This window comes from Parambassis ranga, chromosome 16 (assembly GCF_900634625.1).
Source record: "Parambassis ranga chromosome 16, fParRan2.1, whole genome shotgun sequence".
Lineage (NCBI taxonomy): Eukaryota > Metazoa > Chordata > Actinopteri > Ambassidae > Parambassis > Parambassis ranga.
The window spans coordinates 7,648,124-7,664,082 of NC_041036.1; the positions used below are offsets into that span (position 1 = coordinate 7,648,124).

The following is a 15,959-nucleotide window of genomic DNA, read 5'->3' on the forward strand; positions in this document are numbered from 1 at the left end:
TAATGTTGTGTTTACATCTTAATAAGAGTTTGTTCTCTGATATGACAATATGGCGGCTGTTTTATCGTATCGTAAGGAATACAATCACCCGATCATTATTTAAAACATGACAGGTGACTGCATTACACTACTCGGCTGTTTTCATTCTTCATGGTTTATTTTTAATATGATGTTGATTTTCTATAATGTAAGCTCATTTTTCCTTTATAATATCATAACAGTCTTAAAGAAACAGTAATTAATTAATAAATACATTAGATATGGAATGGGATTCAATCAAACCTCATGTGCTTCTGAACATCTTCAATAAAAAAGAAAAAGAAAAAAAAGGCCACATACTGTTTTAACATATTAGTAAAAAAACAATAAAACTTTTTCTTGTGTTTTCTGTTTTATATTTTGATATCTAGCGGGTTATATATATGTATGCATTCGGGGAGTTTTTGGCATGAAAGGAAGTAGCTGGCTGAACACTACAAGAAGTGACTGAATCCCAAGTATGATCAATGTTAATTAAATAGTGGAGAGGGGCCAGTGCACAGCTTCACACATCCACTGTAAACAAAAAAGAAAGAACACTAATTTCTATGGGTTTTCCTTTTGTTGCTGTTGTTGTTGGCACTTTTAAACTACCCCCCCCCTGCCATGTTTACCACTGTCATCTTCTCTAGACCTTTGCTGTGCATTTAACCACCCAAAGTACACACAGTCACACTCTTTCTCACTCCTCCTCTCTCTCTGTAGCCCTCAGACCACCAACCAGTGATGCAGCTGTGGGGAAAATGTAACATACTACTGAATGAAATTGTAATGGCAACAAATACATAATGTATATTATATATTTATCATGTGGACATGTGCAGATAATGTTCATCTGTTATGTAACAAAGTATGACACTTACAGTGAACTGCCGAACCTCCCCGTTGTCTACCAGATGATGCTCTGTCTCTGGAGTGATGGCGTAAGCCAGTCTCTGTGAAGGAGAGGAGAGTAATTAGAGCCCCTGCTCGAGCAGAACACATAATCCTTAATGAAAGGGCTTCACCATGATGAAGCAAACCAAAGATGAAAAGATTGACATTTAAATGACTCATTTCACTTGATATTGGATAAGAAGAAACAGCTCTCACACTTACGTTGCAAAACTTTCCGGGAAGCGTGCAGAGTTTGTAGATGGCATAAAGAGGCACCATGGTCATGGAGGACATGGCAAGACACCATCCGACCATGTTGGCCCATGGAGGGAACATGTAGGAGCCGTAGTTTGGAGGGTTAAACGTAGCAAAGCTCACCACGACCATAAACTATAGGAGAAAATGTCATGGGATACAAAAGAAAATTCTGATTTAGAGGCTGTTGAAGATAAAGGTGGTTAGCATGGCAGTGTCCTCTGACTGGAAACGTTTGATTTGAGTTGAAGATGATGATGATGATGATGATGATGATGATGATGATGATGACACTGGCTCCAGGCCCCCGTGACCCTGCACTGCAGGACGAAGCGGGTTAATAGATAATGGATGAATGATGATGATGATGATACCCATTAACCTTGGTCTTCTGTTATTTGTTATGGGTGCACTTTGCTGATAGGTATATGTTGAATAGCTACAGTTGACAGTTTACCTATAGGCCCTTTATTCTCTTTTCAGAAAAACGTTTCTTTTAAAATGTTTAAATCTCCTTTGTTGTCTCCGTGTCATTGTCACGGTCTCATAAATGTTCTGTGGTTGGTGTCAGTACGACTCACCAAGAGGAAACAGGGGCTGACGAACTTCCAGCACAGCCTCCAGTACCTGCCTGGTCGCTGGCCAATCATCTCCTCAATGTCGTCACTGAAGCGGTCCACTCCTAAAGTATAGAAACACTCAGTATTAATAGTAAAATATTAACATGGACAACCACTGTTTTGATGATCAGAAGTTGCCACCACAGAAGTCTTCTCAGCAGAGACCCTTGCTACCTGCTCATGATTTCCCTTCTCTCTGGGCTGAACATGCTTTCTGAGTCCTCCTGCCTGGAAGGCATCTCTCACTGCAGAGCAATATATCCAGACTGACTGACTTCCAGGTATTCAGCACAGCTACATGTACTTATGCAGCCAACAGTAGAACAAAAGACCACAGTGGCCAGGGGTCAAGGGTTCCTGTCAGCAGTTATAAAGAAACCACAAAAAGGCCCATTGAAGCCTGAGGCTTGATTTATCTGGATTGCCAAGGTCAGGACCCACCAAAGTGGGGCAATATGTTGCCCTCACTGCCTGGGGCCTTGTTAGTATTAAGTCCTTTATGCACCTCTTCACAGTCAGGTTCTGTAGACAAGAGACAGGGAACTCAACACGGAAGTTTGAGTCAAACGTTCTCCCTGACCTTCAGATTGTTTTTATATGACTTAGTGGCTGCTGGTGTTTTAAAATAGGGGCCAGATTTTCACACTATATGAGGAGTCAGCTTTTCTTGCTTTTACATTGGTTGTACCTATTAAAGAAAATGTGAAAAAAAACAGCACAGTGCAGTCCCAAGGACAAAAAAGATATTAGATATTACATTATTGATATTACTAATATTAAATATTATTTACAAATACATTAATGACAAAATAAAGAAACCTGGTGTCAGTGGTGAAACTACAGTATGTCAAATGGAGTGTCATGAGAATCTAGTCATCTGCAGCGAAACGAGGGGCACCCCCGCCCACAACAATCTACAATCTAGCTATTAGACAGCTGACTCCAGCCCATGACAAATGGGAACTGCCTGTTCTCCCAGCTGCAATGTTCTTTATGTCCTGCCTCACCACTGCTGAGTGAGGACAGAGGTAACACAGGCAGAGGTCAGAATTCGGTCCATTTATCCCTTTATCGCTGCTGCTATCGCTGCTACAGTATACACCCCTGCCTTAACAATACATGCACAGAGACTGAAGAGTCCAAACCCATTAGGTAAGAATTGACCTTCTAGCTGCAACATTTCTACGTCTAATAGAACTATGTTGCATCGAGGCACAGAGCACCCATGCCAACAGATTTCTCATCAGACACCTAATAAAGCATCAGCTTTGCCGGCCATGAAAAAGCGAATCATCTGTTTTCTTCCTCTTTTGCCTTCAGCCCAATCTTGCTCACCGTAGAACCAAGCGATGCCGATGGCTTCAATAAGCACTCCAAAGAGAATCGATGTTCCTGCTGCAAAGTGGTCCAGCAGAGTAAACACATACATCCCTCCCTGGAGAGGACACGAAAAGACAACAGTGATATTCAACAGATAAAAACAACAACATTAAACTGATCATTCATGGGTATTTGCTTGTATGTATGAGGATGCAATATTGACCATGTCTTACATTTGTGACACAGCAGAGGGATATGAGAAACGTGGCAACAACGATGAAGAGGGTGAACACCTCTCTGTGCTTGTGGAGGAATTTGAACTCATCAATTAACCCTGTGATCACTGACTCCATCCCGCCCATCTACAACAACAGAAAACACAAGAAAATACATACACACTTTTTTGTTTACTTTTTGTCTGACTCAGCAGAGGTACCTTATGGACATGGTGTAAATGTCGGTGGGGGAGGGGTGCATACTCACAGCGCTGTCAATGCCCAGCGTCAGCAGCATTATGAAGAAGATAACTGCCCAGAATGAGGACCCAGGCAATGTTGCAATGGCCTCTGGGTAAATGACAAACACCAAGCCAGCACCTAAAACAAGAACAGCAAAACATTATGCACAATAACAAGTTAGTATAACAGACTGAGCTCTGGGATGTAATACTGTACCATCTCTGGCTACTTTGTCTAGAGCCACGTTGTGCTTCTTGGACATGTAGCCCAGGAAGGAGAAGACCACGAAGCCGGAGAAGAAACTAGTTAAAGAGTTGATGGAGCTGGTAATGATGGCATCTCTGGAGAAACAGTTAATAGTTAAACAGTTAATAGTACAAATATAAAAAATTCAGCAGTTCATTAATCGAATTCTAAGAGAACTGGAGGTTATGGCTATAACCATGGTTCTCTGATTAGCATGAGTGAGTGTCTCACTATGGGAGAACGCCCCCTGCGTGATCCCGACAGAAGCTTTAATTACACTACACCAGCCCTTGGGGCTGGTATCAGTGACGTCTATGTCAGGAGGGACCGCCCTCCTCCTATATAATAGGCTGACATAGCTTCAGTCGCCATTCAAACAAGCTCACCTCTTCCTCGCTTCCATAGCAAGGAGGGTGGTCTGGTGAGACACTCACTCATGCTAATCAGAGAACCATGGTTATAGCCATAACCTCCAGTTCTCTTTCATAGCATTCGTTTCGTGTCTCACTATGGGAGAAATACTGACTCCCGGATTGCCAGACATGCCTGTAAAAATGACAACTGTCCCAGAGGGGCCTCACGAAGAGTGGGTTGTACCCCGTGAAAACCCTACCCCAAGAACTGAATGTGCCAGGGTTGGAACCGTAACATCCAACTTGTAAAACCTAGCAAAAGTGTGGGGTGAAGCCCAACTTGCAGCTGCACAAATTTCCTGGGCTGAAACCCCCTTAAAGAGAGCCCAGGAAGCAGCAAGGCCCCTAGTGGAGTGCGCACGCAGACCAGCAGGAGGCGGAAGACCTTTGGTCGTGTAAGCCAGAGCAATAGCCTCCACAATCCAGTGGGAAAGCCGCTGTTTTGAGACTGGCTTGCCCACACATGGCTTAGCCCAGGACACAAACAACTGGTCACTCTGCCTAACACCCTGAGTCCTGTCCAGATAGGTCCTTAGTGCACGGACCGGACACAGCGTATGCAGACGCCGATGCTCCTCAGAGGAGTAAGGCGGTGGATAAAAAGCAACCAGCTCTATTGGGGAGAGAGACCCAACCACCTTTGGGATAAAGGCTGGGTTAGGCTGCATACTGACCCTCTCGCCCCCTGGTGAAAAATGGGTACAAGCCTCGTGCACAGACAGGGCATGAACCTCACCGACGCGCTTAGCCGAGGCCAAGGCCAGGAGCAGCGCTGTCTTAAGAGATACCACCTTCAAGTCCACCTGATCCAGTGGTTCAAAAGGTGGACCAGAAAGAGCATCCAGCACCGTGGGCAGGTCCCATGACGGCGTAAGAGACCTAGATACCGGCAATTTACGTCGTGCACCTTTCATGAACTGACACACCAGAGGGTGTCGACCCACAGATTTACCATCAAAACCAACATGGCAAGCAGAGATTGCCGCCAGGTACACCTTGATGGTTGAAAAAGATTTTTCCTTCTCAATGAGGTCCTGCAGAAAGGATAAAATCACCCCCACAGAACACTGAAAAGGAATGGACTGGGACTCCGAGCACCAGCTCTCAAACACTTGCCACTTAAGCCCATACAACTTCCTAGTCGATGAGGCCCTAGCACATTGAATAGTCTCAATGACACTGTTTGGGAGTCCTGTTGAGTTCAGGTTAAACCACTCACGGGCCAGGCCCACAGAGCCAGCCTCTCTGGGTGAGGGTGAAATATTTCCCCTCGTGCCTGGGATAGCAGGTCCCTGCGTAATGGCAGCTGCCAAGGCGTGCCCGCCAGAAGCTGGTAAATCTCCGCCATCCAGTGTTTCGCTGGCCAGTGCGGAGCCACCAGGATTACGACCAGCCCCTTCTCCCTCACTCTGGCCAGAGTTGGAGGGATGAGAGCCACTGGGGGAAAAGCATACAGGAGAGCACGTGGCCACTCGTGTGCCAGTGCATCGATCCCCAGCGGAGCCACTCGGTCGTGCAGGGAGAAGAACAGCGGACACTGGGCATTCTCCGCTGACGCGTAAAGGTCCACTGCCGCCCGTCCATACCGCAGCCAAATCTGCTTCACCACTTCTGGGTGAAGTCTCCAGTCTGCATATAGAGGGATCCCCCTGGAGAGTAGGTCCGCCCCGCAATTCAGTACGCCTGGAACATGAGTCGCTCTCAGTGACTGAAAGTGCACATTGCTCCAGACTATCAGTCTGTGTGCCAGCGCATGCAACCGCAGAGATCTCAAGCCTCCCTGCCTGTTGATGTAGGCTACCACGGTGGAGTTGTCTGTCCTCACTAGGACATGGTGTCCCCGCAGCCAGGGGAGGAAATGTTTTAGAGCCAAATGAACAGCAATCAGCTCCAGACAGTTTATGTGGGTGAAGCGCATGTGAGGGCCCCACTTCCCGTTCACTGTCCTCCCTTCGTGTGTAGCACCCCAGCCTGTGAGAGAGGCATCTGTAGAGATCACCTTCCTGGCCGAAACAGTTCCCATGGTAGCCCCCTGGGTCAGAAACCCTGGGCTCTTCCACTGGCGCAGAGCCAGTGAGCAGTCCACAGAAACCCTCACCCGTCGATGACCATCTCGGAGAGGATCTAGGCCAAGGGAGGCTACCCAACGCTGAGGCCCTCTCATGTAAAGGCGTCCCAGGGGTATCACCACCACAGACGAGGCCATCAGGCCTAACAGCCTCTGACACTGTCTGAGTGTGACTGTGTTGCCCCTGTGAAACAGTGCAAGGCATCCTTTCATTGCCACCACCCTGTCCTGAGACAGGAAAACTCTGCCTTGGAGAGAGTCCAAAGTCAGGCCTATGAAGGTGATGCACTGAGAAGGTGTCAACATGCTTTTTTCCATATTCAGGCGAAACCCCAAACTCACCAGATGTTCCCTGAGAACATCTGTATGGTGGGCCGCCTCTCGGGGTGTAGAGGCTGCGAGGATACACTGGAATGTGGAAATATGCATCCCTCAGGTCGACAGATGTGAACCAATCACCTGCCCGCACGAAACGCAGCAGAGAGGCGTGTGTCAGCATCCTGAATTTGTATTTCCTTAAATAGTGGTTCAGGGCTCTGAGGTCCAGGATGGCCCTCATCCCCTGCCCCCCCTTTTTTTGGAACCAGGAAATACCTCGAGTAGAACCCGCTGTGGGCCTCCTCGGGCGGGACAACTCTTATTGCTCCTTTCTCCCTCAGAGTGGAAATTTCCTCTAGGAGAATGTTTGCGGATTCTCCCTGAGCATGAGAAGAAATCATCCCTTTGAAATGAGGTGGAACGGCTCTGAATTGAAGTCTGTAACCCTTCTGAACGGTTCTCAACACCCATTCTGACCGTGTGCAGGCCGCCCAATTCTCTGTGTGCAGAGAAAGCGGGCTGACCGGCAACTCTGTCATATGTGGTACGTTGGCGCCCTCTTGAGGTCGAGGTGCGTAACACCCAACGCCCATCCGCCCCGGTGACTCCTGCCTGCTGCATGGAGGTGCCCGGGCGGACCGCGTCACAGCCGCGGGGATGTTGGTCCCCGCGGGCTGTGTTATAGCAGAGAAGATAGTTGTGTGTCTTAACATATCTTTTTTCTGCATTTTTTTTTTTTTTCATAGTCATAGTCAACAGCGCCCTCGGCTCTCTGCCTGGATGCGCATTGGACTGTTTTATTACAGAGTGCAAGACAGAAGTGCTTGTGCAACACTGAGAATGCTGTCTGTGTTTGTTGGGCACTCGAACATGAACACCGGCCCAAGTGCTGCACTCTATGCGGGCAACGTCCCGCAGAACCCGCTCTGGAACTGAGCTGGAGAAGGGCAGGGCGACCCGTTGGGGGGGCAGCCTGGGTCGGCCCTCCACCTGGGGAGAAGCGGTCAGGCCTGCCGCTTCTTCTTCCTCACCGTCGCGGTAGCGGGTTGAGGTGGTGGAGCGGCTTGCCGAGCATGGGGAGACTGCTTCCTAGCCCATGGGTTGCCGGCGCTTTTAGGGGCTGGAGGGGCTGCCTGCGTCTTGGACACCTTGGGGATCCGATAAGCAGGAGCCGGGTGAGAGACAGCCTGAGCATATGACTGACGCGAAGTGCCGGGAGTAACAGGTGGAGCCCTCCTCGGCAGGCAAAGTTTCAGCGCCTCATCATCTCTCTTTTTCTCCTCACATCTCTTCTGCATGGAGGCAACAGCCGAGCCGAAGAGCCCATGAGGGACGACCGGAGTGTCGAGGAGCTCCTCTTTCTCCTTAGTCGTGAGGTTGGTGAGCCCCAGCCAGCGCGCTCTCTCTTGCAGGACCATAAGACCCATGGCTCTTCCCGTGGCTTGGATAGCCACCTTGTGGAGGCGAAGGACGTGGTCCGTAATGACGCAGATTTCTTCCCACAGGGAGTTATCTGGTTTAGCCGTCATGTCCTCCTCTAATTCCGCCTGGTAGGCCGTCAGGATAGAGGAGGCGTTGAGAGCTCTGGTCGACAGAGCCGCCGCCTTATAACACTTGTCAGTGAGGCTGGACTGAAAGCGGTCTGTCTTGGAGGGAAAAGATGAAACCGAGGAGGACAGGGACGTCTTCGGGTGAAGGTGTGTCGCTACCAGCGGCTCAATGGGAGGTATTTGGCGGATGCCGTTAGCCTCCATCCCCTCGCAATCCAACAGGGAGCTCCCCGAGATGGGGTGTTTCTCGCTGTATGGTTTAGCTTTCCACGTAGCCGCTATCTCATCAAGCAGCTCTGGGAAAATTGGCAGCACTTGTTTCCCCGTCTTCTTTGCTTTGGGCAGCTTCTTGCCATCAAAGCGAGACCTGACTTCCTCGGCTTGAACCGTGGGCCACGGGATGTTGAGCCTTACAGCGGCACGTTTGCACATGTCCTGCATGTCGAGATCCAGGGGAGAAAGCGCCGAAGGGATTTCTCCCATCGCGACGCCCGGCTTTGCAGCCCCGCCGGTGACGCTGAAGTTAGTTTCTTCTTCGTCACCGTCTGATAACAGGAGCTCGGAGTCGGCAGACTCTCCCTCCTCGTCATCAGCGTCTCGTCTCGGGTCGACACGGATAAGGCTCTCCCATCCCTCCTCTGACGGGAAACAGGAGTCTGCAGTCTGGGGAACTGCGTCTGCCCAACTCAGCCCGGGCGGCAGCGCTTCAGCCGCCCCACCCGACATATCCACCCCGCCTTGCGGCGAGGCTGTCTCCGACAGCAGTGGGTCACCGCCGGACAAATTAGCCTGGCGAGCTAGCCGTCGGCGGAGCAACTTGCGTGGGAAAGCAGCGCAGTGGATACAATCGTCCGTGGAGGACATAGCCGCCTGCGCGTGAGGTACGCCCAGACATGCTGCACACACGGGGTGAGTGTCCCAGCTAGACATTTTATTGCCGCAGGGGCAAAGCTTTGGGCTTTTCCTGACTTCAGCGGGGTTGTTAGCCGTGGCCATGACTAGCATAGGGTTCAAGGGCGCTAGCGTTAGCTTGTGCAGCTACTGGTTGTGTTCAGGGAAATATGGCTATTTTCCTGGCTAGCCTGTGGTGAGGTATCGCTACCTGCTGTGGGTATTATTAGCGTGAGCTGTATAGTGGTATTGCTACCTACAGACGATGCTAACGCACCCGCTGTTAGCAGAAGTATCGCTACTTCGGCTGTGACAAGTATTGCTACTTGAGGCAAGAGTATTTCTACTTTCACCGATAGCGTGGAATAGTATTTCTACTATTCTTCAGCTGTGAAGCAACCGTGTCGTGTGGGACCAAGCGCCCGGTGACCGAGTTTTCACTCGAATCAGTGGGCAGTTTAGCTAGGCACCCAGTAACACAGTTGTCATCAGGCTTCTGTGAGAAGCGAGAAGAGGTGTTTGAATGGCGACTGAAGCTATGTCAGCCTATTATATAGGAGGAGGGCGGTCCCTCCTGACATAGACGTCACTGATACCAGCCCCAAGGGCTGGTGTAGTGTAATTAAAGCTTCTGTCGGGATCACGCAGGGGGCGTTCTCCCATAGTGAGACACGAAACGAATGCTATGAAAGAGAACTAATAAAGAATAGGTCAGGGATCGGTCTGTTGCAGGGAAGCAGATTGATTTTATGGATTAATCTGACAGTTTGTCAATACAGTACGTGACAGACTGAACATTGGTTCTTCTGTTAAGGAGGGTTTAATCTCTTAAGTGTTAAATAACAGGACGAGGCCGAGCTCGAGAAGGAATCTTGGAGGTGGACGGTCATCAGAAGAAGAGGACATAAAAGCCTCCTGATGATGTTCAAAGAGAGTTCTGATTGGTGTTATGGCTGTCCACTGCACAGCAGGGTGTCAAAGACACCAAGGGGGTTCAAGGAGCTTCAAAGGTTATTGTAATTCACCTGCTTGTGTTGCGTACATGTTTGTGGAAGCAACGTCCCATCCTCTGTCTGCCTCTGTGTGTCCCCCACCTGCTTTTTTTTCCCCTCTTGTGTGTCTTTACCTGTAGCAGTTGTTGCTGAATTTGTTGTAGCTGGAAAAGGCAATTAGCACACCAAACCCCACTCCCAGCGAGAAACAGATCTGCGTTGCTGCCTCAATCCAGACCTGGGGAGAACAGAACAAGCACACTTGTGTGAAGCGGCAAACAAAAGGCACAGGAGAGGAAAAAAGCCATTATTAGAGATAATTGCAGGAAACTCATTCAACGGCAGTAGATGAAAGACGCTTGTGAATACGGGGGGTAATTTTGCAAATTACTGCTCCATGCATCTATCTAATCTAATTCTCCGATTGCTCCCATGCATCTCTCAATCTCTCTCCTTCTTGCTTTTTCTATCATTCTCCATAACTGAATGCTTTGGTCCTGCATGCTTACCCACTGAGCTACTTAACACCTACTATTAGGGTAAATAAGATATTGGTCACTGTGATAGCAGGTTTCACAAAGCTTACTCAAACTAAATTTAGATTTTTTAATGCAGCTCTGACTTAAAAATGCTATTAACACCTCTCACATGTCTTGTATGTGTTATAAATAATTTTACATTTGAGGTGTTGTCATTAGATCAAAAAAGGGACATTTGTTGAAGATGTGAATACTCATTTGTCACTCTCACCCCACATGCATCCACCTCTTTCTTCTGCTGGCACTCACCTTAGCATCACAGAGTCTCAGGAAGTCCACAGAGAGGTAGGCCTTAATGCCATCGATGGCTCCGGGCAGAGTGACTCCACGGAGCAGCAGCACAGTCAAGACCACATAGGGCATGGTGGCTGTGATCCACACAACCTGAAAAAGTCACACAGAATGCACACACACCAACACACACACGCACACACACCGACACACATACACACACCCAGCAAGTGCAGCCATATTTTAACAGAGAAAAGGAGGAAAAGCACACATTTAAACACATGAAAGTAAATCTTAAAGTGCATTTTTACATGGATTTACTGTTGTTTCCATCATTAACAAAGATGTCTAGAGTGTCATGTGTTACCTTGCCAGAGGTCTTGACTCCCTTCCAGAGACTAAAGTAGAGCAGAACAATCACCACAGCAAGACAGGAAGTCAACTGCCAGCGTGGACGACCCAGGTCATCAATGCCATTACTGTCCTGGATATGGAGCACACCTCGTCTGAGGAGAGAGAACAATCAGGTAAGCAAGTATTTAAACGTTTATAATGTCTGTCAGGTGCTGCAGCTCGCTTGTAAACACCTCAAGAAAAGGGGGCACAATGCAAGCAACATACAAAATCCAGTCCTAAAAAGCTTTACCCGTTCCCTGCAAGCACTGTGTGCTCCATGCACCCATCACAAGTACATTTTGTGCAAAACAGCATCCAGGCTGGATTCTTTGACCTCATGTGTGACTTGCAGTCACAGGGTTAACCCACAGGGTACCACAGTAGTTCATACTTAGCATTGCAAGGGGCCTAAACTGTCTATCATGATGGATGACCTATGAAAAATACTGAAAAACAGTCCTAAAGGTGAACTACAAGTCTGGTCGGCCCAGTTAATAAATCTAACAAATCTAGCATTTCACAGCATTAAATAACTGAAAGTCAAACTGAAACTGAAACTGAAAGGGTAGCAGGCTTCAAAAGGTACTTTTTATACTGCTGGAGTTGAATTCTGTCACCTGAAAATCACTGAACATCGCTGACGCCTTGATCCAGATAATTTCAGAGGAATGAGGCGCAATAAGTTCAGCCGATGTTCAGTGATATGTTCAAATTGTCTGCAGGTGGGTCTGTGTAAATAGCACACTGCCATTTCAGCTAACATCGAAGAGAATACCCCATCTGTCACAACAGAACAACCCCTCACCTGTGGGGAAAGGTAGACACCTGGTTAGCTTCATAGAGTGGGAGGCAACAGCTAAACTCTGGTTCCATTGTGAAGATAAAAAAACAAACCTGAAGTGGAGCTCAGAATATTCCACAATTAACATGCAGGGAACATTTCTAAATCCAGAACGCTGTGTTACTGCATTGCACTAAACTGACTGTATGTATTGTCCAATTAAAGGTTTCACTCCTTGCAATGAGATGTAATGACTTACTCAAAATACTCCTGAGCAGGGGTGGCTTTGTAGATGTCGCTGACCGAGCTGTTGTCAGCCCAGTCTGAGCAGTTCGGACTGTTCCAGGTGTTGTTGCAGTGGACCCATGGGAGCTCGCCGGTGAACGAGGAGAAGAGGTAGAACAGCGCCCAGGAGATGATGACATTATAGTAGAAACCGACATAGAGGGAAATGAGGATCACTGTAAAGCCAACACCTGTTTTTAGAGAGGAAAACAAATCATCCATATTAAGTGTTGCACATCTGTGACTGCATGTCCCAACACCTGTATAGCCTCTCACAGAGTTAGAACCCCGCAGTCTCACACAACACAACTTTTAAACATTGCCTCTTCACACCTTAATTATCAAAACATCTACCCTTTCTACAAATCTGAAACAGTGTCCACTCTTCTAAAGCTGAATCTAATTGTTAACCTTTGCTAAGAAGCATGACCACAACCGTGCCTTATTGATTTCTTTGTAATGTGGATGTGATATTTGTCCAGGCAGCGATGCCCCTTATTAGCGCCGCATGTGGCCGAGCTATCTCTCCATCTCAGTCCCTTTTCTTCAAATGCATTGATCCTGAGAGGAAACCAGCTTGTTGATCAGAATAATTACTGTCAATACAGGCATGTGTATGTGTATTTGAATAATTACTGTTATCCCCCTGCTGAGAGACAGAGAGAGAGTGAAGCGTGTGATTACAACGTCAACGTACTCAGTGTGGTCCCTGACAGACGGCACATGTTCAACACACACAGGAGGTGCACGCTCTGAGACACACACACACACACACACAACATATACACACTGTGGGCCACCTCCATACCAACAAGGACAAGATTTCACACAAAGTAGTGCTATGACTTCATGCTGTGAAGCAACAGATGGTTCGCTGGTGTTGATGGTATCTGGGGTCTTTACATTCATGGCTGTTAATGTGGATTAGAGTGAAACAGGAGATGGATGGATACAGACAAACACTGAAAAACATATTTAAAAGTGTGAACCAAGCAAAGTCTGTCATTATATTTTCAACCTATGACTTTGCACAGAAATGCAAAATGATCTTAATGTTTGTTTCTCCATTAGTGTACGTTTGGATGGCATCCTCCCGAACTGTGCTTTGCTTAACGATGTGTATGAAGTAAGAGAGAGAGAGAGAGACAAAGTGTTAGATGCCACTATCTGACAGAAGCATTCGGACAATCAGGACAAGAGTCTAAAAGCCCAATTTTCATTTGCTTTCCATCTGAGTGCCAACACAACCTGACGTTGTTGGGGAGGATAAACAATGCCTGTCTCCGCTCAAAACAGAGACAAGCAGACAAAAGAGACTGGCATGTGGACGGCCACGCATGTGGGCAGGCAAGCAGACAGAAAGACATGTAGATATTAAAGAGGGGGGGTATGTCATCAGACAGACAGCCATGTACCACACAAGGTGGGGGGGGGTGCATATCATGATGGATAGATTTATTATATATGTGCAAACATTCCTGTGAGAGCATGCAGGTGTCAAGAAGTTGCACTTGCATGCGTTCGTACATCATCCATCTAAACGTCTCGATGTACCCGAAGACACTACCTTTAAATATGGGACATATCTTCCAGACCCCTGCTGCCCCCTCCCTGTTGTACTGCCCCAGGGCGAGTTCCATGTAGAAGAGAGGCATGCCAGCTATCACCATGAAGAACAGGTATGGCACCAGGAAGGCACCTGCAGAGGACACACAGCACCTTTCAGGGGATGTGCAATTTCAACCCAGACAGACAAAAACAAGCTTAAAAAAAACAATCAGTTGGACCAGACAATGGCAGCATGTAAATAATACATAGGAATATACTGTAGGTTATCACTGAGCTTAAATTTAACATTTTTTTGGTTCAAACTAAATGTCATACTGTGCCACACACAGGTTGGACTGCAGAGTGTCCCCCTAAGCTTTGTGTCAGCATTGACCACATCTAGAGTGCCATTTCATACAGCCACAGTATCATTTACAGCTCTTACACCTAATGAGAGCTCTATGTTAAACAGCCGTAATTAGTGACACTGATTGTTAGAGATAATCTATTCGGAGCAGCTGTGGTGGTTTTTTCCCCTTATTTTGATCTTGGAAAAAAACAACTTACATCGACCATCATACCCAAAGATCTGAGAAGGACAATATATGTATGTAAATATATATATATATATGGTTTATTTGCTTAACTCCTTTCATCCATCTCACCTCCTCCATTCTTGTAGCAGAGATAAGGGAACCTCCAGACGTTTGCCAGGTCCACAGCGAATCCGATCACAGACAGCAGGAAGTCGATTTTCTTCCCCCAGGTCTCCCTCTCCTCCTCCCCGTTGGGATTAGTCTGAGTCGGAGTTGGAGTCACTAAGTTGGTCGAAGTGAACTGAACCCCGTTCTGCTCCTTTACAAGTATCAGCTCTACCTGCAGGTTCACAGTCAAACATGCATCACAAAGACTCAGACAGATGTTTCTGTACATTCCTCATCATTCATCAGAAACGTTGCCACATTATGCTGAACTGTTTACCTAAGTTAAAACATATTTTTGATCCTGAATCTGACACAGAGATCTTTTACATGTACGAGCCCTGTATATTTCTAATTCTGTCTCTTCCCACGCAGGACAGACGGTGCCTGTCATGCACCAGTCCTCTCTACTCGAAGGTAAAGGACACTACTAGGGGTGAAACAATTTGCTGTGGAGAAGGAAAAAACTGCTTTTCTAACCATTATGACCCCCCCCCACACACACACACACACACGCACACGCACACGCACACGCACACACACACAAACAATTTTTAATCTACACAAATTGAGTCAGACAGACCAGGTTAGACAAAAACAGCTGTTCATTAAGGGGCATGCCCCACGCAGCGACTCAGTAAGATCCCCTTTAATCAGGGTGAACTGTTAATCCTCTACAGGGACCTCTGAGCTGTACTGACCTCTTTGGGACCCATGGTGTTGGCGGTGGACTTTTCCGGGGCTACAACTGAGGACATTATGGCGACAGGCGCGCTCTCTGTCAGCATGAAGGAGTGCACAGCCTTTTGGGGGGGAAGGGGGGGGGGGATGCTGCTGCTGTTTGCAGACAGGGGAAAAAAAACGAGGTGACGAGTACAGAATGACACAAATAAATAAATAAACAAACACAAGAAGAGAAATGCATTGTCTAATTTGATAAACTGGAAATTATTAACACAACAACATTTTCTGAAAAAGAGGTCAAGAGAAGAGAGGAGACAGAAATGATCCAGACTGCATCTCTACAAGGTCACTGCTGCGTGCTCCCTTTCATCTCACACTTGTTGATCGCCATTTTGCTTAAACGTGTGGCCAAGCGTCCACACACACTGAAAATCTACAACAAATTCGAGACCACCAGAACTTAAGAGTTTCAATATTGCTGGTTAACTGATTTATATTTTCTAAGGTCAACAGAAATTGTTGTTTTCTCTTTTTTTGACCAATTTATTCAAAAATGAAAGTGGCTTTCATTTTCAAATAAATTAGACAAAAAGGAGAGATTATCAAATTATGTAATTTCATTTAAAACTATTAATCCCTAAAAAGGAAAAAAAAACATTTATTGTTTACATTTGTAATGAACTATGATACCATTGTTACTTCAGAAAAATAAAATAATAATAATCTTCTTACCTTTAAAAGCACCAGT

At 47.0% G+C, this 15,959-nt stretch overlaps 1 protein-coding gene across 1 annotated transcript; it reads right to left on the reverse strand.

Moving 5' to 3' along the window:
* Positions 1-633: 633 nt before the first annotated feature.
* Positions 634-15,315, reverse strand: slc6a3 (solute carrier family 6 member 3). Its single transcript, XM_028425251.1, has 15 exons — positions 15,229-15,315; positions 14,492-14,702; positions 13,846-13,977; positions 12,253-12,469; positions 11,184-11,322; positions 10,835-10,969; positions 10,181-10,284; positions 3,785-3,909; positions 3,594-3,706; positions 3,344-3,472; positions 3,126-3,225; positions 1,752-1,852; positions 1,138-1,305; positions 903-974; positions 634-771 (listed from the first exon to the last, which is right to left on the reverse strand). The coding sequence occupies exons 1-15, from the start codon at positions 15,313-15,315 to the stop codon at positions 748-750; spliced, it is 1,857 nt and encodes a 618-aa protein (XP_028281052.1). The 3' UTR covers positions 634-747.
* Positions 15,316-15,959: the final 644 nt, after the last annotated feature.

Bases quoted from the DNA above. Each gene is read 5' to 3' on its own strand.
- slc6a3 (XM_028425251.1), bottom strand. From the start codon at position 15,315: ATGCTGACAGAGAGCGCGCCTGTCGCCATAATGTCCTCAGTTGTAGCC. The intron at 11,323-12,252 runs GTAAGTCATTAC...CTCTCTCCTCAG, and splicing joins CCTGCTCAGGAGTATTTTGA to ACGAGGTGTGCTCCATATCC. The intron at 1,853-3,125 runs GTGAGCAAGATT...TCTATACTTTAG, and splicing joins CGGCATCGCTTGGTTCTACG to GAGTGGACCGCTTCAGTGAC.